This window comes from Salminus brasiliensis, chromosome 13 (genome assembly GCF_030463535.1).
Source record: "Salminus brasiliensis chromosome 13, fSalBra1.hap2, whole genome shotgun sequence".
NCBI classification, from domain to species: domain Eukaryota; kingdom Metazoa; phylum Chordata; class Actinopteri; order Characiformes; family Bryconidae; genus Salminus; species Salminus brasiliensis.
Genome location: NC_132890.1, coordinates 30,553,066 through 30,580,539, shown reverse-complemented (window position 1 = coordinate 30,580,539; position 27,474 = coordinate 30,553,066). Strand labels below are relative to the sequence as shown.

The following is a 27,474-nucleotide window of genomic DNA, read 5'->3' as shown; positions in this document are numbered from 1 at the left end:
GCTTCATTTTATTCCTGTCCAAGACCACAGAGCTTAAAAAGAGAGCATTTAAGAACTTATACTAATTCATGGTGCAATGCTATACTTAAAGTCTAATGCTAAAAGCTGAGAGAATACAAATATGAGATCTTAAAACCCACAACTGAGGTCAATATCAGATACCCCACAGGCCTTTGTGTAATACTGGACAGTATAACTCATCGCAGTAGACAGCAAAAGTCTGTAACTGTATTTTGCATTTGGTTGATTTTTATTGGTGAGCAAATTGAAGGTGTGGTATATTTCCAGTCATTGTTTCTTTTAGCGTATATCAAAGTTCATAGTGACCTGCTGGCCTCTAGCTATATGTCAGTGACCCCTGGGAGTCCCTAGACCCCACTTAGAGAACCATGCCATTATGAGAACCATGGCCAGTTGAGATCTTGGGGGCCTCTTTTTTGTGACCTTACTCGACACATCTTTAATCTTTGATAGGACTATAAGCATTGAAGTGTTATGGTTAGACATGTCATTGTCATTTGTCATCATAAATAAACAATAAAAAGTGCTTTGACCTGTAGAGACAGAATGTAAATGTAATTTCCATACTAACTGTGCCATTAATCACAGAAGTGTGTTTTATCTGATGACTTTATCATCTCAGTCACGTTTTCATCTTTTATGGCTTGACTGCACATTTGCCATTTTTCTTTTGATTCGGTATTGTTTTATTGTTGTTTTTATTTCTGTTTTGCTTTTTATTGTTATTATTCTGTGTCAGCCAGAGGAGGATGGGTTTCCCTTTTGAGTCTTAGTTCTTCTCAAGGTTTCTTCCTCTCGATCCAAGGTTTTTTTTTTCTTGCTACTGTTGCCACTAGCTTGTGCAAAAGAGGCTCGGACCCAGATCTCTGTAAACATTTGTTGTGAAGGCTATAGAAATACATTTTAAATTAATTGAATTGACAGTGTAACCTAATTCCTAATTAATGTAGTAGTAATATTAATAATGTGTATAATATTTTTAAGTAATGTGTAGTAATATTACAGCAGTAACTCATTTCCTAAGGGCTAATATCTGATTTGCGGTGGGCATAAATTTCTGACATACTGTCTGTACTGGGATTAAGATAGTGTTATGCTTGTCTGTAGTGGGTTGAAATAGTGTTGCACTGATTTGTGCTAGAGTTATACTGGCCTGTGCTGATTTGTGAGTGTATGTTACTGTGGCAGTGTGGACAGGCTGAGCCGGGTGGGGCAGAGTGCTGGCCTGGATTTGGCAGAGGTCTGAGGTCAAAGGGTAGGTCAGAGGAAGGGGCAGATGGCCAGATAAGAGCAGCTGTGGGACAGCTACAAAGCACGGGTTGGGGAAGAAACATAAAATTCAATTTTGAAGTTTAAGGCTAGTCTAAGTCTAAAGGATATTCAGTAATATCCCATGTTGCAGACTGGATGGGACTGAGTTGCGTGACTACAGATGCGGTAGTATGTTATCAGGGAGAACATTACAGAAGCCCTGCATGATGATGCATTACCAAGTTTGCCTGGAAAGGTTAATATGGCTTCCATTAATGTATCGTTCCTCAGCCCCAAAAGCACTGGACGGTCTATCTCTACCTCTGTAAAGCCTGTCCAAGCTTACAACAGTAGATACAAAAGATCATGTTGTTTAGTTGTTAGCTGCAAGCCAAAAATCATAAAGCCTTTTCAAAAAAAGCCTAAAGCTTTTTTTTCAGGCCTTATATCTTATGGATAGAGATAACCCTCTAAACCCTCACATACACACACACACAACCTGGTGTTCTGCGGAGAGTGACGCTGCCCTGCTGCAAGTGACTCAACTGCTTAGAAGTAATTTGATTAAAGATGTCTGAGGTAAAGATACATGCCTCACACACCCAGCTGGAGAGACAGGATGGGGGTGGGTGTAGAGAAAAGCCTCCTCTCTCTCTCTCTCTCTCTCTCTCTCTCTCCCCATATATATAAATGACTACAGAAATGTAAGACCACTGTGGTTTGCCAATTGAGAAAAAGTCTGGAATAAACAGTATATGCACATGGTTGGTCCATCATGCTGCTCATGGCGAAAAGGGGAGTTCTAAATTTGACATCTGGCTTCCTGGGTTTAGTTGAACAGTCAGAATGTTACAGAAAGGTGCTTTTACATCTAAGGAAGGGCAAAAATGAAAGTTCAAGAGGAATTACATATCCTCATTCCTTTAATCTCCTCTTATGTCTAATGGTCTGATGCCTCCCCATGGGGCCAGAGGTCAGTGGCGTGTTTTCCTCTTGTTTATATTTGAGTCCAGAGGAGTGCATCCTCCTGAGCTGAGAAGTGCCGCTCTCACCAACCCTATATCTATTGCTATTCATCACAGACGTCCAGGAGCCTGACTTGCACTTACAGTCCATACATAGACACACACACGTGCACACTTGCACAAATCACTGCCTCAGGAAACTGGGGCTAAAATCTTGAGACTTGGTCAGTTAATTGAATCAGCTCCTGCTGCTCTTATTGATTATTATTGCTAGCACTGCAGATCTTCTGTTTTAGCCAGATCGAGAAGAATCAATGTCCCTATCTGACTGCCTGATTAAAATCTATTGAAATATACCTTTACAAGAGTTTTAATTAAAACTTTGTAGTATAAAAGTTACAGTTTTGGAGACCACAGCAGTGTCGACAATACTTTTTCTTTGCTGTGGCAGAAACATTCACTTAAAGTGAGTTGGAATTCTAAACCTGAATTCAGAAATTAATGACTTTAAGTCATGAAGAGAGACCAGTGTTGTTCTGATAATCACTACATCTTAGATAATGTTAACATTAACCAGGAGATAATGGTCCCCACTGATTACATGCTTGCCTAGTCTTGCTTCCATAGTGAAAGGCTTTCTAGTGATCTACCTTTGCATGTTAAGGTGTGGAAACAAAGTTAGACAAAACAGCCAATGAAACTACCATCTCTACAAACTTTTAATTCATGCTTGCCATGTAAGCAATGTTTGGCCACACTTAAACACATACTTTAGTTACTGTGGTGTAACATGTCCCTGTCGTCCAGCCCTCCACTGTACAAATCCCTCTTATACTGCACTGATCAGATGCACTCATGAAATACTGCAGGCCTGTGCGTGTGTTATTACGCTCTGAAGCCCCAGGGAAATGTTTCACTCATCTCAGCCATGCCCGAAATGTAATTCATAGTAAGGTCTTTATCAGCTGCAGTGCTGCCATTGATTTGTGTGAACTAATCATTGACTGGGCTTCTGTGAGGCATTCTAGACGGAGGAAACAGAGGAAAGCAGCAGTGGGGGTTTTATTGCTCACAGCCTGAAAAAAAGACAGAAGACAAAAAAAACAGTTCTCTACAATAGACCAATTCATTTAAGTATTCAACAAAGAAAGTCACTTTTATTATGTAACACAAATGCCGCTAAAAAATATGAGTACTGACGGTGAAGTATGTTTATTGGTGGTTGTGGATGTAAGGGTTTATTGGTGTTTGTTTAATGTATTAAGACAATGAATTTCTTGTCAAATTTCTACTGAAGATGCCTTGGTTGAAGTGTAAGCCTCTTTAGCTAGATTGTTGTAGAAAGTTTTATAAAGTTGTAGTCTTGGAATGAGGGGTCAGAAAGGAAGCTAAAATAAGGAGAGGGACAGAATCTTGAGTTTTTGGTTACTAAATAAACAGCCAGTTTTGGGCAGGAAGACCTAGACCAACAGTGAGTTACGTTGTATGGACCCAATAAACAGCAGGCACATATCTTTACCGAGACACATTTTTGTCACAGCTCCTGCCAGCACCTTTTTCCACATGGTTTACAGATGATTTGTGACTGCAGGATGACATCCATGTGTTTTGGTTTCATGTTTACATGATCTAGTCTCCAGTTTTCACAGTTTTTCTTTCAGGGAGCAAAGTTTGTTGTTGTTTTTGGATCGTAAACAACCTAATGTGAATCAGATATCGACAAGGTGTTGATTCAGAGTAGGGGGTCTCAGATCCAGATCATTATGGAGCATTAGCAACCAAGCTTAAGAAAAAGGCCATGTGGCTAGGTGCTAATTTGCACATGGTTTGGTAGCAGAAAGTGAGAACTAAGGAAGAGAAACAAATTCATAGTGATAGCTCAGTCACCTAATATTGATTCATTTCATATTTAATTAATTACTTCTTTTGATATTTTGCAGTGTTTGTGGATGACTCAGTGTCATTGTTTTGGGATATTCTTCGGATCTCTATGAACAGAGTGAAGTTGTATTTACTAGTTACCATCTGGTATATACAACCTTCCGATGAGCACTTGAATTTCAAAGAATTTTCATTCATAATGAAAATTAGGATAAAAAACCTTCATTGTGCACCTACCATCCCATTCTTAACACACAAATACACAAACTGGATGATAGTTGCCAAAAGGCCAGCAATGTGTTGCTGTAAGGTCTGACGTGTTGTTGATGTTTATCTAAAGACCTTTTGGTTCTCACCGCTCTTCCATCTGATACAGTCACTTTAGCAACCTTATCACCTTTCACTGACCCTTTCCCTCTCTCTTTTAACACTCTTTGACTGTGACAGGGTTCTACAATACAAAGAAAAGGCTTGCGTGTACCTTCTTAATTGACAGAAGATTTTTGATTAAGGAACACCAGTGTGACAACTTTTGGACACAGAGAAAAGGGGTGGCCTGTTAACTCACCGATTAAAGAGATCATAAATATGAAGCTGATTTTAAGTGTGGAAATTACATGTGGTCGTTCTCTCTCCAATTATGTGGTCCAAAGAGGTGTTGATGTTTGGCCACCATTAGGCTGAACAAACAAAACAAACCCATCAGAGATGGTAGAAACTTTAAGATTGAGCAAATCAACAGGTTGGTGCATTTTGGTGCATATAAAAGTGGACCAATTTGGAACTAAAAATAATAAATAAAACATATATATTAAGTTTGTTCTTCTAAATTATTTGATGTCTTTGCTGGTGAAAAGCTAATTATAGAGCCATGTAAGCCTGTTTGCATATTACCTTGGTTTTGGACCAATCCAAGACTTGTAAGGAAACAACAGACTTTTCTATTTGTTAAATTCTTTGGTTTAGTATACTCCACTGTGACTTTTGTTCACTCTTCTTGATTATTTTCCTTTTACTCACTTTTAGTCCGCTTCAACACAGTACGTGAAGGCTAGTATAAATAAGATAGACTTTTATTTGTCCATTTTCTGAACACAGAGCAGGATATATCTTATAAAGGAAAGAAGGATATATAACAAGGAAGAGTCATAATTTGCATCTATCTGTAAGCATGAAGTGACCTTAAAACACTATTACAGTTAAACAGAATACTAAACAATCTGATACTAGTAATTATATGGATAGTGAGAATACAATAGTAAATGTAGGCCATCATTTGTTTGCAATTTCACAGTGCATAAGCAGTCTGTCTTCTGCAAGAGTCATTGATTACTGTTCTAACACTAAATTTGGTATTAAGTTTAGGCTAAACAGGGTTAATGTAAGCTGTGGGAATACATTCAACTTTACACCATCCACAGAGAGAAAGAGATTGATTGTGTGTGGGAGGAGAGGAGAAAGTATGTGTGGGGCATGGTTGAAGAGAGAGAGAGTGAGAGAGTTTGTGCATTGTGCAGTGTATTTGTGGCTTTTGTAGCACAATACAGTACATTTTCTATACAGAGATAAAAAAAGATTTCAATTAAATAAAAATTTACAACAAATTAAAAAACATTTTAATTTTATGTCATGGTCAAAGTCCAATTTTCTCTGTGGTTTGAACCTCACAGCGTACCTGCTCTGTACACTGTGTGAATAGTTCTAGATGAATGGACCAATATAAATGCTCTAAATTACTTGGAATAAACTCTTATTATACATTTTCATTCCACTGACAGGTTTCTGCATTTGTCTGAGAAAGTCACCATTTTGGAGAGACATGTTTTTCATTGGATATCAATTTTATATTCTCAGAGATTAACCATTTTGGGGATTTTTAGAACTAATGCATCATGTTGTGTCTCTGTCTTCAGGCATTTCCACATTCACACAGCAGCCTTCCTCTGTTGTGGTGACGGAGGGTTCTGTCGCACGCTTCACCTGTAAAATCAGCGCTGTACCTCCACCAATCATTACCTGGGAGTTTAACAGAGTCACCTTACCGCTGGCCACTGACAGGTACACACCACAGGACTGCTAGAAGAAAAGACAAAACAAACAAAAATCAGCAGCTTAATTCTGGATGATAAATATGTACCCCGGAGGCAACAACTAAAAGCAGTAAAAAGCTATGGTTTACTGGGACGCACTCTTTGGCTGATCTAATCATTTTAATCAGTAACAATATTTGACTTCTTTTTTGTTAATAAGTACATATTTAATGAGTAGTAGAAATTATCTTTTATCCAAATGTGTATTTTTTGGTTTATTTGTTTTGCTATATTTTATGGTTCAGAATCACAGTGCTGCCCAGTGGAGTGTTGCAGATTCAGGGAGTGCACCAAAAGGATGCTGGCAGTTATCGTTGTGTGGCAGCAAACATCGCCAGCCGTCGCAGGAGTGTGGAAGCAATACTGACTGTTACACCAGGTGAGCTAGAGAGACCTAACCACACCAAAGCAGAATTTTCACCCTGAAGGCAGTTATACAAATGTTTGCATAATTATTATTATTATTGATATTCTGTCTTATCCTTATAATTTCTTTATTTTCATGCTCTAGCTCCCACTGTCAGAATTCCTCAGCGGCCACACATCATTGCTGGGCCGCAGAACATGACCGTGACGACACATGGCAGAGCTCTCCTGGAGTGTGTGGCGGTAGGAAATCCTCGGCCACTGATCTCTTGGAGTCGGGCCGATCACAAACCCATCGATGTTTACAACACTAAAGTTCTCGGCAACGGCAACCTGCTCATCTCTGACATAAAGCGGCAGCATGCTGGGGTGTATGTCTGCCGAGCAACAACACCCGGAACAAGAAACTACACTGTTGCTGCTGCTAATGTCACCGTGCTTGGTAAGGCCCATAGTGTTGAAGCAATGCCATGTATAATAAATGTACACTACAGCTGAATAGTGAAATTTACTGTTCAAGCTTGATTAGTTTGACTATGGAAGGTTTTGCAATATAATTTGTAAGAAATTTGACTGCAAATTCAATTTTGTATTAAATAGAGGACACACTCTAACAATAACAGTGCTGTCTTGAGCAGGCATTACATTTTTATACTAGATCAAAATCACAGAACTCATGAAAATCTCTTTCCCCCCCATGCACAATAATCCACCTTATATGACAATGAACTGCACATCTTTCTCATTTTAGCACCCCCATCTCTGGTGGAATGGCCAGAAAGTTTGACCCGACCACGTGCTGGCACTGGCCGCTTTGTGTGCCATGCTGAGGGTGTACCCAGCCCTCACGTCACCTGGCTTAAGAATGGAGAACCTGTCCATGCTAATGGCCGCATCAAGATGTACAACAGGTAAAAGCTATCTGGTGATCTTTGAGTCATAGGATAAAATGTCATTATTACACTAGTATAATAATTATTAATATACTATATTGTAATAACTTTGCAAATTAAATATCATGTCAGTATTCACAAACAAGAAATAAAAATATAGATAAGGATTGTTGAAAGTGTGTTTTGCACACAAACCTATGTATATGTACATGTATATATATATATGTATGTGTGTATATATACATGTATTTGAATGGCCAGAACTGTAAGTAAGTAAATTACCGACCTGCTTATCAACCATCCTTGAGACACTCATCTCCAGGGGTTTAAAATGCCTCATTTGTCTGCTGGAAACTCTGTCTCACTGAAATATTCATTAGCCTCTTCCCTCAGTGAAATGAGAGGGGCGTTAATAATTCAGTCTGTTGCAAATGGCATTTTAGTTGATTTTCCTGCCTCCTTTAATCACAAGCGTATGCGGTTCTGTGTTTGTTATAGGATCCGGTTTGAGAGATGCAGTGGGAATAGTTGAGACTAGTATTTGACTGCATTATGAAATGGTTACCTGTGGTTGTGGAATTCCTGTAGTACTATGGTATAACATTAAAATATAAGTTACTCGACATCTACTTTAAGATAAAAGGCCAAACCTACTTTTGATAATTAGAGATAGGGCAGAGAAGAACTGGGAGGAGGTGGTTTAAAATGACTTGGAATTAAATTAGAAAAAAAATAAATAAAAGGGATGATAATGTTTTACATTTTTATGTTTGAAGATGACCTTGAGAGAATAATTGGTTTATTAAAAAATTTCCATATTTCAGTAAATTGGTGATAAACCAGATTATTCCAGAAGATGATGCGATTTACCAGTGTCAGGCAGAGAACGATCAGGGCTCAGTTCTGTCCACGGCTCGTCTGATTGTGGTGATGTCAGAGGATCGGCCCAGCGCCCCTCGAAACATCCGCGCTGACACCGTGTCCAGCTCAGCCATCCTGCTGGCCTGGGAGAGGCCGCACTACAACTCTGACAAAGTGATCGCCTACTCCATCCACTACATGAAGGCAGAAGGTAAATAGTTTCAGATTTCTGGAATCTCAGTGCAGATGCTCCATCATGCCAACTTCTAAGGTGTCTTCTAAGGTGTCTCCTATGGTGACTTATTTATCTGTTGTGCTTTCTATCACTTTATAAAGAAAGCCTCTTTGATTGATGTACTGTTCTTTCCTTTGTTGAACAGTTTTGCCAGTAAGCTCAATTGTGACCAGCAACATGCAGAATTTTCAATTTTCAAAATAGATTTTAAAAACAGCAGTTTGCTATTTCTTATAACATGGATAGACCAGTAGTTCTTGAAGATACATTTGTTTAGTGTTGAACATTCTTGTCTACATGAAGCAAAAAGGCCAGTTATGGGAACATGGCTTTGGCCTCATTGTGGTGTTTCAGCTTGCTGGGCCCAGTCATTGTTAATAAAGCAAAAGTCACTTTTTTACTAGAATATCCCTTTTCAGCCTAATTATTGCTGTAGAATGCCTTTAAGCTGCTTTTATATACGAAGAAAGTTAGCAAAAGAAACACCTGCCAGCACTTTCAGACATAATGAGAGAGGGTTAGAAAAGAAGGGAAATAAAGAGAGAGAGAGAAAACAGGTCAGGAGAAGAACTACTCATTCGCTCAGGACTGCTCTTTTTGGGTTCTCTTATGGTTTCAGGACAGAGGAGCCTAAAGAAGCCTCCCAGCTTTCTTCCCTAATTACTAGGGCAATAATGAAGTGAAAGAGGCATGGAAGGAGGGAGATAGAGAGAGAGAAATTGTTTTCGGAAGTGAGGGAATAGGGGTAAAAAGTTGCCCAATTAAGCTGTATTAGAGTTGTTCAGTCCAGCGTTTGTGTGTAGGGAAGCAGTGTTTGCCCCAGGACATGTGCATTGTCTGTAGAGGTTTCTTAAACCTCAGTAAAAGTCCAGCAGTCAAAGTCAGCGATGTGGCTATTCAGGCAGAGAACAAGGCCTTTTTCTGTTGCTCCTTAAGGATCTTGTTTGGAGGGTCAGGAATTGTGAATTCATCCATGTGAGGCTCTGAAGGATTCTTTTGTGTGGTCTGCCTAATCTGGACTAATTAAAGCCTTATCAGACACGTTGACTGTGTGAGAAAATCAGCATGTGGAATTTGGCTTCAGTCATTACTATAAAATCGCCTGTTGAAGAAGGCGTGACCAGTTTGATTGAGTTGACATTCCTGTTGTATGGTGGGCCCTGTTTAGAATAACCATACAGGTTCATTACCAAAGAGCTGAATAGAATTTATGTGGAAGAATCAAAGAGCTGAACAGGGATCTTATTAAGCAGTTATGTACTAATTATTGTGTGGAAAAGAAGTCATTGTATACAAAGGAAGCAGGTGTTTGTACTACTTTAGCCCAGACTTTGAAACTCTTGAATAAGAACACTTTTTTAAATCAATGATTTATTTAAATATTTAGCATAAATGAAAAAAAACATCTTATGATATAATCTAATTCATTGACATCACGTTATAACCAGTCCTATGCTTTGCAGGTCTTAACAATGAAGAGTATCAGGTTGTCATTGGCAACGACACCACCCGTTATATCATTGATGACCTGGAACCTGCATGGAACTACACTTTTTACATTGTTGCGTACATGCCTATGGGTGCCAGCCGCATGTCCGACAACATCATACAACACACACTTGAGGATGGTGAGTGTGATGTGCATTACATCATCGGAAAAGACACTAGAAACACTATATATAAATATGTGTGATGGAGCATTCTAGTACACAGGTCTGTTTGAGTAGGCCAAAGGTTGATCATCGTTTTAACCATATCACCTGAGGTGTAGTGCATAACCTTGCATTCTTCAGGGACAAACAAGTGGTCTGTTCTGGGAAGATGAACAAAGGGATAAAGAGAGAGAGGAAGGGAGGGTTGGGTGAGAGAAACAGATGAAAGGATTCTGGTAAATCATTACACAGGGTGATACCGAGAAGAGTAGTCCATCTCACCCGTGCTCTTTTTTAGATTTACTGAAGTATTTTAATTCACCACCTCTAGGAGGTCCATCAGCAGGGCTGTAGTTATACAAGTAATGTAAAGTAATTTTTAGTATTTTCACTCCTTTCTGTTCTTGTCTCTCACTCAGTTCCTGTGCGTGCTCCGGAGTTATCTCTAACCAGCCGCAGTCCTACAGACATCCAGGTGTCATGGCAGCCGCTTTCACAGAAGCTGAGCCGGGGACGTATCTCTGCTTACCGTCTGTGGTACCGGCCCAGCTCAGAAGGAGTCACACATCAACTGGAACTTCCTGGGGACCAAACCAAGCACCTGCTGGAGGGACTGCAGCCTGATATGGTCTATCTGCTGCGGATTGCAGTTGCCACCAGTGTGGGTTGGTGTGAGCCATCTGCATGGACTTCACACAGGACCCCCAAAGCCTCCAGTGGGGAAGGTGATGGTCACCAAGCACTTCAGTTTCTATTCAGTTATTTTTCTTAAGACTTAAACAGTAACTGTAGTCATGAGAGTGAGTTATGGACACTCATACAGAACTTTCAAATGTGAAAGTAGTTTTGCTCCTCTCCCCACTATTTATTTTTCCCTCATCTGTCTCTCTTCTATCCTGGCCTCTCTCTGTCTCTCTGTGCATCTTTAGTGTTTGCTATAACAGTCTTGTTAAGACGTTGAATTGGTTACTGCAGTGATCTCTGACCCTGACTGTGGGGCACATGGGAAAAGCCTCAGTCACGGGTTATAAAATGAGAGCCTGCGGACCCCTTGAGGTCGGAGAAGCAGAATAAATGTCCATTGAGTTCACCGAGTACTACATCTAGAAAATATTTTTAATGCTGATCCAAGACCAGTTTTCCCGACCAAAGTCATTAGCATGGAAAAAGAGAAATGGCAAAACGGATGTGACATCAGAGTGAAAGGATGTTTTCTTCAAGACCACAGGGGTGGCGTTGGAATCTACTCGCCAGTCAAATGTGTTTTATGAATGGGGCAGTTAGCTTTATACTCTCCAGAATGGGGCATGTGAAATGTTTTATTTGGACTGCTCAGGAAAGTACTGATTATCCAGTTAACCTTTATTGCCACTATTCTTATTTATGAGTATACAGCACAAATGAAAAGCTACTTGGTGGTAACTAGTAAACACAGTTGTAAATTAGGAGGTAAACATATAAATGGAAATTAACTGGCTAAAGTGACATACATTGTATTGCTGTTTTTACAGTTGCACATTAGTATAGTGTGCATGTCTCAGCTTTTAACCCATTAAAAATGTGCCGTATTACATCCAAAGGCTTATCATTCATTAAATACAAAGTGGATGAACTAAATGGATGAGATCATCTAAAAAGCGACGTATATTTTTGTAACTTGTTTCTCTATTTCTCTCTCACCCAATTCCAGTACCCCTGGCACCAGAACTTCAGTTAGAGCCCCTGAACTGTACAACTGTTACTGTGCGCTGGCGTTTGGCTGTGAGAAGTTCTGTGGCTGGAATGCAGGGCTACAGACTCTTTTACCATGAGGAGAGCCAGCCTGAAAGTGCCCCCATCCAGCTACCCCCTCACCTCAACCAACACACCATTGGAGGACTGGGTGAGTAAAGACACCATCTTCTGGGGTTGATATTCTAATTGGTATTTAGTCGAGATGCAGGTTAGATGTCAGGTTCTGGACAGCACCACCTTAAAATGAGTCATCGTTGACCTGCCTGGCAAGCTTTGTAGTAGTAATGTCAGAGAATGACCTGCAAGTTTAGGTAGTAGTGTGTGGTTCAGTGATAAATAGAAGAATAGATGGTTTTGAAGTGGTAGGTGGTGTGAAAGTTTGGAGATGGTAATAATTTAATCAGAAACCAGTAAAATGCACCAAAGTCCACAATATATTGATTTCAGCTTAATATTTATAAACAAAATTAGTTCAGAGCATAATTCGGAGCAAACCACCGGACCAATTTACCCCTTTATCAGTGACCCCGAAGGTGGCTGCTATTGGCTGAGAGAAAACAATACCAGCATGGGGCTTGTGGGTAGATATTGGCTATATTGACAGTAGAGCTGTTGGGTGATTGATATAAGTCCTCATGAGTCCTCTTTCCCCAAAAAAACCCAATGTCCACTTCCTCCTCCCTCTTTACTGACCTTCCATAGTGACCCTGCATGACCTCTGATCTTTGAGCCTAAATACTGGTCAGCCCAATGGCCTTCCCATGAGTCTCTACTGTGGATCTGAGAATGAGGATGGGGGTGCGGTGTGTTTGGCCTCGTCCTCGGTCGCCTATGAGGTCTCGCCCCGTTTGTGAACAGTGGCTGTGTGGACCATCCCACAATGCTTAGCGGGAGCAGTGACCATCTGTGGTCAGAGAGAGGTCATCCAGCTGGGCAGCAGCTGACTTTCAGAGCAGTTCGGGATCAGCGGGGGGAAACTGAGGATTTTCTTGATCTAAAACCAGTTTTAATGGTGTCTGAGTATTAGAGAGACTGGTTCTAGATTCAGAGGAGAAACGGAAACATTCTGTATGTTGTAAAATGGACTCATGACAATGTTTGGAATGATGACAATTGTAAGGATCTCAAAAGTCTTGACTGATGTCTCAAAACATGTTAAATATTCTTAAAACAATCACATACAAAATATTACTTGTATTCACTAGATTCAGAGATTTACTCACCAAGATATTTGCTGTAATCATATTAGGCATGTCCATAAGTTATAATATAAAACAATATAAACCTTTAAAGCCTCTGGGAACCTAAGTCTAAGAGTTCTTTCTACTGAAATCTGAGTTCTTTCTAATGAAGTTAATCTGGCTTAGGTCCCCCTGTGTCTGTCCATACAGAGTATGTCTTATTAATATCTTCCCAAAGTCTAATAATTGTCTGCTGTGTTTCACCAGTATTGCTTTTTTCTTGATGTGAAATGGCTGGTGCTAAAAGTGAGGTCAGTTTATGTCAGCATACCCCTGACCAATCACAAGCCTAACATGACTTCGCCCTCTCTAAGCCTGTACAATCTATAGAGCTAAAGTTAAAGCTAAAGCTAAACCTGGGAAACTAAAGCTTGAGCAGCTCAAGAAGGCTCACATACATTTATTAGAATTTTCCAGACCTTTCTCAGAGAGATCTGGGGAGTGCATTCTGACGATTTTAGACATTTATATTTCAGTATTCAAATATTTATATTTAAACATTGCTGAGCGCTTCACTTAGCATCCAGGTTGGGTATTATACAAGAAAATTTAATATATCAAATTTGTTCCCAGGGGCTTTAAATTATGTTGCTTTACCAGCACCATTTATGTCGATACCAATATATCTGCTTGACCTCAAAGTTGGCCAGTTTGCCAATCATTAAATCAGTCAGGCCCTACTAAGTAGATGCATGATTACACAAACTGTAGGTGTTTGATCTTATGATATATTCAAGAGTGGAACTAAACTCATGTACCCGAAATGTAAGCAAAACAGTGGGAGAACAGTGTTAGTGATTGGAGATTTGGCTGATAGCCTTGCTGAGTTCCCACAGCAGTCATCTCACGGGAGGTAATGTGAGTTTGGAGAAAACGTCAAGAGTGGGAGGCAAGATATATGGATGTCTTTGTAAGGAGAGGAGAGAGATGGAACAGAAAAGAAAAAGAGAAGAGAGAGAGAAAGAGGGTTGTTACGTGAGAGATTTACGGTGGGTTTTATGGTTGCTGTGAGCTTGCGCTGGTGGGGGAGTTTCACTTCAAAGCTGCTGGCTGTACTGAGACTCTGATGACCATCCTGAGTTTTAATGACCAGAGAGAAAAACATGCACATGTACACACAGACCACATATTCACATACATAATATACACTACAATACAATACATACATGTGTTGATTTTGCTTCTGTCAGGATTTCGTTTTTGTGTTGTGAAATGTGTATATTGTTACACCACTTATCCAGACATGTTCCTCATATGCACACACACATAGGCTCTTTAAACTCTCACTGTACTCAGCCGCACACATCCTCATACAAACATATACTCCCTAACTCACACACACTGTTTTCACATCAGTCCTGTCAGCAGTGTAAAATATAAGTACAAATTTGGCCAGGCCAGAGGTGACATATTTGCTGTCAGTGCATAAGACAGATGGTGGTGCAGGTTAGTGTTGCCTGATTGACACTCATCTGAGATCAGTTTCCCAGAGCTCCTTTAATGGTTAAGACCTAGTTCTGGTTCTTTCCTAATGTAAAAGACTCAATTTGACCACATTTCCTGTCTGGAACACTGACTAGATTTGGTATTATAGACTACCTATTATTATTGTTTGCTATTATTTGCTGGAAAGAATTATGGAGACTCTCCCTTTGTCACATATATGTATAACATTACCATTATGTATACCGTACCATATGCATACCTGATTCACTGCCCTACCACATGTAGGAGGGCTCCTCTGTATGTACTGGTCCACATTTGCTAAGTGCTAATACTCCTGATATTAGGCCCTTTTAATTAAAGCTGGGTGTTCCCGTCAGTTTAGGTCAGCTATAATGTGGAGTTTAAATGTAATCGACCAATCCTTTTTGACCTCTCACATGCACAGTGGAAAGGGTTTCTCAGTATTGATCTGCTCTTCTCTACTCTCTGCTGTTGGAATGACATTATGATGTACAGTGGAGTGTTCTGCTTGGGGGAGGTTTTAAAAGGAAGCTATGGTAAATAAAGGGGGCATTCAATATGCTGAGTGGGAGAAGAAACAATCTAGTAAATAATGGTAGAATTATTTCTTTTTTAGGAAGAGTCTTTCAGAGAAGGCATTGCAATTTTAAATGCTTCTATTATAATTAGAGAATCTAGAATAGTTAAAAAAGGGGTGCAATGCAGACCTTCAGTTTTTAAATTTGATGTGGCACATTACATCTTGCCAATGTACCTCAAAAAATACTGCAGTAAAACCAGCTGTGTTTCATCAAGACATGATGTTTTAAAAAATGTATGTTAAATCTGTAAATCGGAGACAAGAGCAGTATGACCCTTCCTCTAATTTGTAATAAGGATATTAAAGCCGTTCCTGACTCCTGCTTACTTTTCTCTTTTAAAAATATGGTCCCACCAGTGGCATTTGCCGTGGCTGGTCCCAGGTTGATACGGTCCCACCGGTGGGATTGGATTGTTCAGCATACGTTCGAATGTGACACAAGAATCAGCTTTAGTTCCACTAGAACATCTAACTTGCAGCACCTGTGTGCAGTGTGTTTAAATTTACATCATTTACTAGAACACTTAATTCATTAAAACAGCATGGAGGTGTTCTGTGTTGTTGGTCGTGCCTCTGATAGATTCATCATTTCGTTACATAACCTCAGTATAACATCTCTGCCTTTAAGTTCAGAGCATGCTGATTTAGGACACAGCTGCACCAATGAGGAAGTTATTTACCGGTTTTATGGTTTTACTGGAATTCCCTTCCATTTTCATTCCATTTTTAAGCTGGAATTTCAGCTTCACTCTGTGAGGTAAGCGCACAGTAAACTTGTTCATTCATTAGGTGGTTTCAGAAGAACCCATTCTGAGCAGGCAGTCACATTTATGTTTATATTGTGACTTGAGACATGGCCTCAATGCTTAAAATGTAGACATCCTGAGTTTTATACAATTATGCTATACTAGACTTGAACTAGCGGCAGGAAAGTGTGGTTAAAATATTGCATTTAATATTTGCGTTTTTTTGGTTTATGTTTTCTTGGGGGGAAATTGTGAAATATGTCACATATAAAATATTTTGAGCTACAGCCAGTTAAACATGACTAATTATGCTCTCTATCCTTAAATATGCAGTTGTCACAACATACTCAAAAAAACATATTGTTAGCAAAAATGCTACAGTATCATCATATTATCTTGTTTCTGTTAGGAAATGATTTTCATTCCCAATATTATCACAGTTCCAAATTCTTTAGACGCATTACTTTGTGTTGACAGTGTATTTCTGGCAATGGCTTTCTTTTTCTTGCTCCCTCTCTCCCTGTGGTCTCTGTGGTATGTTTCTTTCTGACAAACGATTGACAGCTATGTGAGGAAGAGATATCTTAGACAAAGTAGAATATGTCTTAGAGTGTGTGTGTCTGTGTGTGTCTATTTAGGCTGGTTTTGAAACAGTGACGTCTCTGTTTTCTGTGCTGTACAGTGCAGATAGGTTAAGTTAAAGTTTGTGCCCTATTTGAGTGTGTTTGTTTGTGCTTGTAGCTGTAGAGTGATATGTTGAATTATCTCTGTGGACCAAGTAAGCCCCTATAAGATTTTATCATGTGGCCCAAGGCCTGGTTGGGTTGTTTTTTAGCCTTGTCAGAAGCATTACAGAAGGGCTACTTGTTGACAGAGTGAAGATGAATGAATAGCTTCTACAGCAATAAACAAAGTTCCTGCAAAGTTTATCATGAATTTAGATGTCCTCAGATGCATTAAATCCAGAACAGCAATAAATTATCTGTGTCTATGTTTAGCTGCTGCTTTGGGAGTGTGTGTGTGTGTGTGTGGATTCTTTTCTGTCACCATGGAGACCTTGGATTAGCGCAGGTATGTGTGTCCGGTTCTCCAGCAAGGGAAACCTCTCCATGACGAAAGTATGACTTTGCACAAACAACTGCCACATGACTCTGTAGTGTATGTATGTGTGTGTGTTTTGCTGTGTCATGGTTTTTAGGTACTTCTTTTGTTATTTTTTGTCTTCTACTCTGTCACTGTCTCTCTTTCTCTCTCTCCTCTTGCACACACACACACACACACACACACATTTCACCGCAGGATTTGGCTTGCCCGTTCTATGTCAAAGGTCATGGCCCAGATGTCAACCCCACCCCAACCCCCCCACACACACAATCCCCTCTCACTCCCCCATCACAGTGTGTGGTATAGTGACCCCAGGCGAGTGTGCACTGGGGACAAGGGCAGGTCTGTTTCTGTGCTCAGCCAAAGTCTTTATAACTTTGCTGAATAGAAAGAACTCAGTGTAAAACTTTTACATTTAAAACCATTTAAAGAAAGCTAACATGATTAACAGTCATTGGAAACTTTTGGGGACCAGTAATCCTATCTGATGCCTTTACTGAATGCAATATCACGGCCAGGAGCTGTTGGCAGGCCCATGTTTCACACTCTCGTATCCTAAGAATAGATCCACCACTTTGCAGTGCTTTCCCCAGTTTTTGCTGAATGATATATCTTAAGATGCAAAAAAGGCTGTGATTTTAAGCGGATAAAGTTTAGAGCAGATATGCTCTTTAGCAGTCTCAATATTTAAATCCCCACAAAGCATGTATTTAGCATTTTGCAACAGTTTTAGATTTTGAAAATTAGAAAAACAGGACTGGAGAAATTTCATACATGCACACATGATTGTACATTCATGTTAATACACTAATAAATCTATAAGGGATGCATAAAATACAGAATACCACACAAAATACTAATAATCATTGGCCATTTTATCAGATATACCTACCATAGGTTACTACTGTAGGTTTACTGACTGTAGCTCATGTGTTGCTATCATGCATGGTGTCCCCCTTCCATTGATGGTCAGAGTAGAGGGTGGCTGATGTATTGTGCAGCAACAGGTGGGGTAACATCAGTCATTGTAAACCTGTAGAGTTCACCTATATGGTTGGTGTATCAGATTCATGAAGAGATAACAATATATCAAAACCTCTTTCTATCAAAGTGTTGAATCTGCCAGGAGCAGTGCTGATTCACTGCCCTTTCTGAAAGGTGGATCATCTGAATAATACCTCAAGTCATGGAAGAAGCGCATGTAATGTTGGGAGAGGGACATCACTATCCTCTCTCCCCCCCCATCTCTTTCTGAGAGGGCTGTAGAAGGCAGAAAGAGGCCCAGCTCATGTTGCTGACCTCTGACCCCAGATTCTGTAGGAGTTTTATCTGAGCTTGAACCTTAACCTGTTCCCCAGGCTCGGAATCCAGAAACCACACCCCTTTCCGGCCATCCACTCACTTCCTGCTACCTGAGCACAGACAGCACCTATCACTACCCGATACAAAGGCCAAAAACTGGTTTTAATCAAATGCTCCTACTGTGAGTTTGGATCACCTCTGTTTGTGGTCAGTGGTGGGTAGTAATTGTATATTATAAAGCAAATGTGTGATACCTAAGATTGACAAGAGGTGCCCAGACTTTTGCAGACTGTATACAGTGTTAACTGGATATTTGTATTCATAGTTCTTGTCACTGCTGAGTCCTCACTGACAATGTAATTTAATATTTATTTACTTTACCATGTCAGTAAAAAACACACTAATCAGTATATAACAATGTAATATATTTATCCAAAAATCTATTTTTAATTTGCTGTAAAAATATGAACAGTAACCTTAGAGAAAACTGGCATCTTAAAATTGGTGTAAAGCTGCCAAGCTGACAGTATGTAATGCCCTGCATATCAAACTGTGACTATGTTTTGTGGTTGTGTGCCACCTAGTGTCTGTGGGATATACTGCATTCAGCAAGTAGAAAATCTTGCTGGATTTAGATGCAGTTCCGGAGATCTGCCGAACTGCACAAATTAGATTGTTGTTGTTGTAATTCATACATACAATTAGTGTACATTAAATAAAATATATCAAGTGTGATGGCACTTCATTAAACATGAAACCTTCAGTCACCAAGATTTACTCTGTTTTATTAAATGACTCAGTACAAACAGTGTTGAATGTTGCAAGTCTCACCTCATTCTGTTTTTCTCAGTAGTATGAGACATTTAGCTGCCTGACCTTACTTCTGTGTTGGTGCAATAAGTGGTGATGTGTGTGGGTGTGTTTGCATGCATGTGTTTTCTTGCTAGGCTGGAGCTCATTAGCTTCACAGATACACTGCTATTTCTGGAAGTCCCTGGAGTTTTCAGTAGATTGTCCTGCTGCTGGTATAAGGGCATTGTCATGCTGTTGTGATACAGTTCACCTGCTTACTTACCAAGGCTATTGGCCTTTTACTGGCATGATATTATATCTTGTCTATTTTGCCATCTTTGATGCTTTAGAATAGTGTTTGCCTTTTAACAACTAATCAAAGACTGACCACTCTGATGGTCACAGAACCAACATCTGCTCAATTGTCTTTGTCTTCATGGTCCTGACTTTGGCCATGTCACTGACCTTTTCTCAGTTTCCCATGATCTTTTGTTCCCTGGTTTAACCTCAGTGCCCAGTCTTTGAAAGAGAAGTGACCAGTGGCCATGTGGCTCGTGTGTCTGTATGCAGTGTTCTCTTCTCCTTAGGGGGTTGGATGAGATGACAATATATTTAGAGGTATAGAGGGAGGACTTTTGCCCCCCCCTCCTCACACTACCTCTGACCACTCATGGTTCCTGACTGTTCTGTTCTCTGACATGGAAGATTAGGGATCGGCCACATGGCAAAAATGTAATATTGTCATACTTAAAAACATCTTCAGGAGACACTTCCAATTACATCTCACAATATTTCAATTGTCTGAGGTATATTAGTAAGTTAGATTAGAAACAATGTAGCATAAAACAGTGGTGAAGTAAAAACAAAGCTTGTTACTCAGCATACCCTTTAAACAACCAGTTGGACGTTAAATAGAATTATTTGTACACTTAATACTAATCTCTTGAGGTTTTACATTAGGCCTGCACAGTATATCATTTCATCATCATCAGTGCAATTGCATCGCAGGATGTGCACAAGGGAAATTTAAATTAATTTAAAAACTTTTTGCTTCAAAAGACAATTCACATTATTCTCATTTCCCATGACAGATCTACCAGAGAATTATTCTATCTGCCCGATATTCGGTGGAAATTCTTGTATATAGAATATGTATAGCAGAAAATGTACTATTGCAATGTAATTTTTTTATATTGTGCAGCCCTATTTTATGTTATAACCAATATGTTAGAAATACTGAGGATATCTGTGATGTGGAAACTACAGTGACATGATCTGCATCATGAATGAATGATAATCATGATATTACATCACCGCTATGGAAGCATATGAAGTTTGAATTTTCTCTCACTGTTTCATCTAGATCCCAGGAAGAAATACCATGTTAAGCTCCTGGCTTTCAACTTCATAGGGGAGGGTTACCAGGCTGACCGGACCATCAGCACTCCAGGATGTGTCTGTAAGGACTGCATGTGCTATATACAGTTGTTGAATGTACATGTTTAATATTTGGACTGCAGAAAAACTAAACTAAAATGTTTACTTTATTCTCTATGCCAGTGTCTGTTCTTGTTTACTGCTTTACTGACATATTGTGTATAATGTTGCTTTGTGTTAAAGCGGTGCGTGATCGTTTGGTGCCCCCACCTCCTCCTCCACATCATGTGTACGCACGGACAAACAGTTCCTCCTCTGTCTACCTGCACTGGGCTCGGCCTGCCTTTACCGGAGGCCAAACTGTCAACTACACCGTCCGCTGCAACCCGGTCGGCCTCCAGAACGCCTCACTGGTGCTCTACCTACAGACGTAAGTATCACTGATCTCAGAGAGTCTGAAAGGGATATGATTAAGAGACAAAGCAGAAGGACAGAATAAAACTACGTTAGAAGGATTAAGCCAGTTAATTTGAAATCCTGAAATCCATTCAGTTCAGCAACACAAGATGTGACATATACATTGAACATGTTCTGTGAAGATACATAATCATCTCTCACTCTTTCTTTCTGTTTGTCTGTTATTTTTGGGCTGCAGAGGGGATCAGAGTCTGCTTGTGAAAGATCTGGAGGCAAATACTCGATATGAGTTTGCTGTGCGGTTGCATGTGGACCAGCTTACCAGCCCCTGGAGCCCAGTGGTGTATCAGAATACTCTGCCAGATGGTGAGACCTAAATAACAAAAGCTGATAGTAGTGGTAGAAGTTGTTATTAAAGTATTAGTAGTAGACATGTCAGTATTGAGGATTTTCTTATTTTTGAGGAATTGAGGAATTTCTTATTAATTTGATGAAGAATTGAGTAATCACAGTTAGGCAAAACAATAAAGTGGTTATAATAAATAAATGAACATTAGACCAATATTCTATACCAATAGTTTTTCAATTATTTTTTCAAGGAGTCTCTCATTCAGATTCCATCCAGCAGGTGAATTGATGCATTATTGAATTATGCATCACCATTGCTGTGTGGTTGCTCTGGCTGATACTAATTGGTCTTTCTGTTGCTTCTCTCAGCTCCGGCCATGCCCCCAACAAGTGTTAAAGTCACTCTGATTGAAGGAGACACAGCACTGGTGTCATGGAAACCGCCTAACGAGCCCAATATTGCTGTGACACGTTACACCATCCTGTATGCATCACGCAAAGCGTGGGTTGCTGGCGAGTGGCAGATCCTGCAGAGAGAAGGTGAATAGTATGTGTGTGTGTGTGTGTGTATGTACATGTGTGGAGAACAGGCAGTCTCCAGTGTGTTTTAAATGCATAGCAAACGAGTGTAAACTTGCTCCCAAAATGCATAAATTGGAGATTTTATGTGTTTTGCATTAAGGGTGTAATTAAGCTTTTACATCTAGAATTAATATAATTGATAGACACTCCTTTCTATTCTTGAAACCTTGAAATAAAACCTTCTGGTTTCCTGTATTGTGATCTTTAAATTTACTGAAAAACTATCAAAAGCAATTAGCATCTTACATATTAAAAACAATAACTGACACACAAAGAAATGGCTATAGAAATTGAGCTTTGATTTTTGTCATTGATTCACTAATACAGTGATTTCTTTCATCAGGGAGCATCACAATGGCTCTGTTGGAGAATCTGCAGCCTGGCAATGTCTACTTGGTCAAAGTATCTGCGTCCAATCAGATGGGAGATGGGCCGTTCTCATCTGCTGTGGAACTTCATGTTAGCACCAATGGTCACTCCTCTGGACATGTCTCTCGCTCTCATGGCTCCACCCATGCCACTGGTATGTAGGAAAACTACAAACTATCCAATAATGACCCCTTTATTTTTTTTTCATTTGATCTTATACAAGATTAATACAGCATTTTAATACTACAGATAAACAGGGTACATTGAGGAGTATTTATTACGGATATTGATTCTGCTGTATGTATACGTGTGCTCATTTTGATTTGTTTTTCATTGTTGTTTGACTGTTCCTAATGTGTCCCTGCAGTGTTTTCTGATGGCTTTTATCATCTGGACCAGCAGTCAATGACAGGCATTATTGTAGGCGTTTCCATTGCTCTCACATGCATCATCATCTGTGCACTCATTCTGATGTGCAGAGGGAATGCCAAGTAAGTGCTCACCTGCATTTTAAGTTTTATGTCCTTTAAGTCATGTTTCTAAGGACTAAATGGCTGGATGTTTGATATATAGATGTTGACTTGTAATACAACAATTATGGTGGATGGTTTAGTGATTTACATGATTTACATATAGATTCGGTGATTCACTTTGATGATTCAATGCTGATTAAATTGTGATTTAGTGACAAATGTGATTATACTACATTACAGGAAATCATTTACCACTAAAATCATAAGGCCGGAAAGTAGTCAAGCCGTACCTACTGCAATTCACAGAGTTGGTGAAAGTCAAGCTGAGAGTGCCGATGTCATAGTTCCCACGATGAGAGATCATTTTATTGATTCAAAGGTAAGCTGAATGCAACTGAATCTAAAATGTATTATTGTATGTTGATAATAAGTGGTGGCTCCTGTGTCCAAAAATGCTGACAAAAGCATTTCTTTAATTCTCAGGGTGGGACAGATTTGATCATTAACAGCTACGGCCCTGTCAGACACACAGCCGAGAAGAAGAAGGAACAAAGATGGAATTTATTTCGGAAGGATGAGAAGGTATGGTATAGGGCACAAGTGTTTCCTAATAAATTTAAATATATATATTTAAAATATATAAAACTATATTTTTATAATATATAGCCTTGCTGTTTCTGTTAGGATGCTTTTTTAAAGTGTGAAATGACTCACAGAGACACACAGATTTGTTGTTTGATAAATATCACAGAATCTTTGACAAAATAGTGTTTTCTGTACAACTGCCACACCTAACACTCAATATTTCCCTTTTGACTGATTTAATTAGTACATTTTTGTTTTGATTGATTTAAATATATACATCCATCTGTGTGTAGGTTTTGTGTAATATGAGTTAATATTAAAAAGCCTTTACAAGCTAAGGGTTTGAGGAGTTAACAAGTGTTAATGCTGTATCATTCATTTTCTCTTTTCCTCTGCTTTGGCTTTCAATCTCTCTCAGCAGTTGAAGGAGGTTTCTTGCTCCTCCTTCCTATATCAGCCAGGCACCACTCTATTACACCCCTCCGGCCAGGAGCCTGGGATGTCTCTGCAGCTGCCCTCCTCCCTCCACGCCTTGCTGGGAACACCTGGGAGCGACACAGAGGGCTCCCACTCCAGTGAAGGCAGCCACGAGACTGGAGACTCTGGGCGCTACTCGCACGACGAAATGGAGATGGCCAACCTGTCGTCGGGCACAAACAGCCGTCCCCCGTCCCTCAGCAAGGAGGAATGCGGCGAATCTGAGGGAAGTCCAGATCACATGGGAAAGGAGTGTGAGCCATGTCACGCTGTTGAGCTGAGTGATATTACATTGCCATCTGCTGGTCGGGAGGATGTAAACAATGGCGAAACTTGTGTAGCTGTCCTTGCCCTTTAGTGGTGAGCTGTTACTAATAAATCCCCACCTCGGGCCTTGTGTTCATCAGGCCTTACTTTCTACCTCCCCTCTGCTTCAGTGGACTAATAAGCAGAGGCTTCCAAACACGAGGATACTTTGAATCACAGAACAGGCCCAGAGCCGTCTGAGTTCAGAGTCCTCTGTTTCATTGAATGTGTTCTTTTCTTTTCATTATTATTTTTTTTAAACATTTCAGTTTGAAAGAAAAACCCTTACCCACCGTTGAATGTTTTTGAAAAGATTGTCCAAACAATGTGAAGCGTGTGATGTTACGTTTGCAGACAGTATTTAAGCAAGTATATCACTGGAGGAGAAGAGGAGCAAGAGCCTCTCGTTACGTTATTATTATTACAAGCATAGCTTCAGGCTAAAATACTGCTGTGGCTAACTGTGACTCGAGGCTGGACTGGTGGCTTCAGCTCATCCATAGCCACATCTACACTTGTGGCAGTTTAGCTGTCACAGTTTACCACACAGTAAACTCCTATTATATATACACATATTTAATATCTAATTATGCGCTAGTTATGTAATAGGCTTCCCCTCAACATGACAGATGATACTTCCTGATAGCAATAATGTTGCTCCTACTAGCTTAGATTTTGTCTTACACTCTGTCTGTCTGTCTGTCTGTTCTTGTTTGTTTTAAAGTTCATAAGTGGGATTGTAAGAGCTTAAAACTTGCAAGCGTTTCTTTAACTCCACTACAGTTGAAGCTCTTTACTCCTTTATTTAATTTTCGTACCACTCCAAATATCGTAAAACATCAGGTTCTCAGGTTCATCATATGAATGTGTATGTTTGTTAATATATCAGTGCTCTTACAGTCCCTGTCTTAAACTACCTCATTTTAAGTGTTATTGTGTTAATTAGTGTTATGTTTTTACTCAACTCAGGGACTCAAGGTTTAGTACATTTGAAAAGCCATGTCGACAATTTGAAGGGACATGCTTTGTTTGGACAGGGTATCCTTGTAGAGCTGGGCTGCTTTTGCTGGGCGAATTGCTCTGACCTCTTTTGAATGTCTGTACAGTATTTGATGCCAGTTTTAATTCGGAGGCTTGAGACGCCCTCTCATGCATGGAAAGGCCTTTCAGAAGGAGGTATATGTTTGTGGTGGTTCCAGTTTTCTTTTCAAAGTTTATTTTACTTCATTTGCCTTTTTAAAATGCTGGTACTGGCTATGTTCAATACAGCAAACCTTAAAGGAATATCGTTAGCCCAAAAATGCTAAAAACAAATGAAAACCAGTCACATCCTCTCTTTTTTTCACATCCATTTTGCAACAACTTTCATGGCTGTTGTGTTCCTCTAAGCTTTCAAACTCCACATTAGCACTTTTGGGCATGAGTTATTCCTTTCAAGGCTTTTAAAAAAACAATGGCCTTATAGTGGAGTCAGTGAGGAGTCAGAAAAAGAGATTAGTTCTGTTGGGAGCCGTGTGTTTGTGAGAATTTCTCGTAACAGCAGTTCTGTCCCAGCCCGTGGGACACCATGAAGTGGACATTTTTGTGTTTTCTACTTACAAACACACATTTTTCCACTCATCACCTTCTTGAGCGCAGTCTGCGGTGTTTGCGCGTATTTGAGGAGTCCTCAGTCGTGTGACTGAGAGCTGCTGCTTTAGAAGAGTGACTGTTACGAGCAAAAACAAAATGAATCATTGAAATGAAAGTGAAGAAAGAAACACCATAAAAACCTTTTACCTCCATAGATATATATTTTTCTTGACGTATATGTACTACTGAGTACGCTTTCTAGTTACGTTTTGTCTTTTCGTATAGTTGATACTATTGTAGATGTAGAAATGTGGGCTTAGCACTTGTCTTTTGAATTTGTTTTAGTTGTTTTGTAGATCAGGCGACTAAATTGTGCAACGGTGACAGACGCCATCATCCTAAGAATTGTTTGCTACTTCTGTTTTGTTTTTTAAGTTTCTTGCTGCTCACCAGGATGTTATGATGATGACAATGAGTTTTTCTTTAAACCAGACCAAAGATAAATGTCCCAGTGATGAGTGAGAACCACTGTTTTACTGCAAGACTGGACAAATCTGGATTCAACACATGAACTTTAGAAATGGGTGGCAAAGCAGAGCTTTTTTGACCGAACTTACTAGACAAATTTCTAAAATTCTTAGTGTGTTTAAAAGAATGGTTTTCAAATTTATATGTAATCAATCACCCAAGACATGCTTGCTGTATTTCTTGGGTCATCGACTACGTTTTGGAGTAAATGAGGAACAATTCCTTTAATCTAGTGACCAGTCTAGCAGTGGAGCAGAGGCCTAAGATGCTGTTTTTTCCCCTCTTTAAGATGCCTCTCTTGTCCGCACCCTGTATGGTGACCAAAAGAGTTGGGATGCGGGCAGTCCCAGAGCTCCTGAGGTGCAGGGGCTGCTTCTTCAGCGATACAAATCAAGAAGACTCTGGATTTCGTGCTTACTAAAAACCGAATAGTTGAGTCACCCATTGGCCTCCCTCAAAAGATTTTCAAGCAACGTGGATGTGTGTGTATTGTAGATGAAAATTTTATACATATATAGAGATACATATATATATATATATATATATTAATCAACATCCTGCGTGAACTTTCTTTCAATCAGGGGAGGCTAGTTGGTTTTTGTTGAGCGGTTTTGCATGATCCAGAGAGATACAATCAGACGTTTAACTTTAACTTTTAAAGCAAACAACCTTAAACCAAAGAATGTAGTCACCGTTGCACAGATTATCTAATATTCCTACCTTTTGCATGATGTTTTGTAATTTTTCAGAAGTGAATTCTTGTTGGAAAGTTTTATTCCAGTGTAGGATCTGCTGGCTTGCGAATGAATGAGAGACTGAGAATCATAGAGTATTACACTGTCGAGCTTACATCAATCTATTTAAGCAGACCAAAGGTAAAATACTGTTTAATTAAATGACTGAATTTTGTTAAACCTTTTTCTCACTGGAGGAGAAAATTATATTGTTAACATTTCATTTTTTGGAAATTGTATGAAAACAGAGTGAAGTTTTGATTTCGCCTCGATGCCTCATGAACTGTTATTTGAATACACTGTGAATCCACCCCAGAAAACAGGAAACTGAAATGTTAAACTCACAAATACATGCTGATGTTTGTTGCATTTTATTTGCAATTGTGTATTTGTTTTTTTAGTGTGTAATTATTTATGCCTCAGCTGAGCTCCATCTACATTAAACCTCCCTAAAATACACTCTGACCAGATAGGGTCAAAAAAGGGCATACAAAAGGGGTGTCATGGTTCTATACACAACCATTG

At 39.6% G+C, this 27,474-nt stretch overlaps 1 protein-coding gene across 2 annotated transcripts in view; it reads left to right on the top strand.

Annotated features, from left to right (window-relative positions):
- The window catches only part of prtga (protogenin homolog a (Gallus gallus)), a 34,030-nt gene extending 9,534 nt beyond the window's left edge, over positions 1–24,496 (top strand). The window contains exons 3-19 of one of the 2 annotated variants that reach the window (XM_072694502.1): positions 6,032–6,176; positions 6,454–6,587; positions 6,720–7,016; positions 7,326–7,485; positions 8,292–8,539; positions 10,027–10,191; positions 10,635–10,940; positions 11,906–12,097; positions 20,545–20,640; positions 20,802–20,988; positions 21,214–21,341; positions 21,693–21,863; positions 22,249–22,428; positions 22,642–22,765; positions 22,988–23,126; positions 23,231–23,329; positions 23,754–24,496. In XM_072694502.1, coding sequence (XP_072550603.1) covers positions 6,032–6,176; positions 6,454–6,587; positions 6,720–7,016; positions 7,326–7,485; positions 8,292–8,539; positions 10,027–10,191; positions 10,635–10,940; positions 11,906–12,097; positions 20,545–20,640; positions 20,802–20,988; positions 21,214–21,341; positions 21,693–21,863; positions 22,249–22,428; positions 22,642–22,765; positions 22,988–23,126; positions 23,231–23,329; positions 23,754–24,167 — 3,185 coding nt within the window. In that variant the 3' untranslated portion in view covers positions 24,168–24,496. Of the gene's footprint in view, positions 1–6,031; positions 6,177–6,453; positions 6,588–6,719; positions 7,017–7,325; positions 7,486–8,291; positions 8,540–10,026; positions 10,192–10,634; positions 10,941–11,905; positions 12,098–20,544; positions 20,641–20,801; positions 20,989–21,213; positions 21,342–21,692; positions 21,864–22,248; positions 22,429–22,641; positions 22,766–22,987; positions 23,127–23,230; positions 23,330–23,750 lie in introns of both variants that reach the window. The other variant, XM_072694501.1, reaches the window with a different exon arrangement.
- Positions 24,497–27,474: the final 2,978 nt, after the last annotated feature.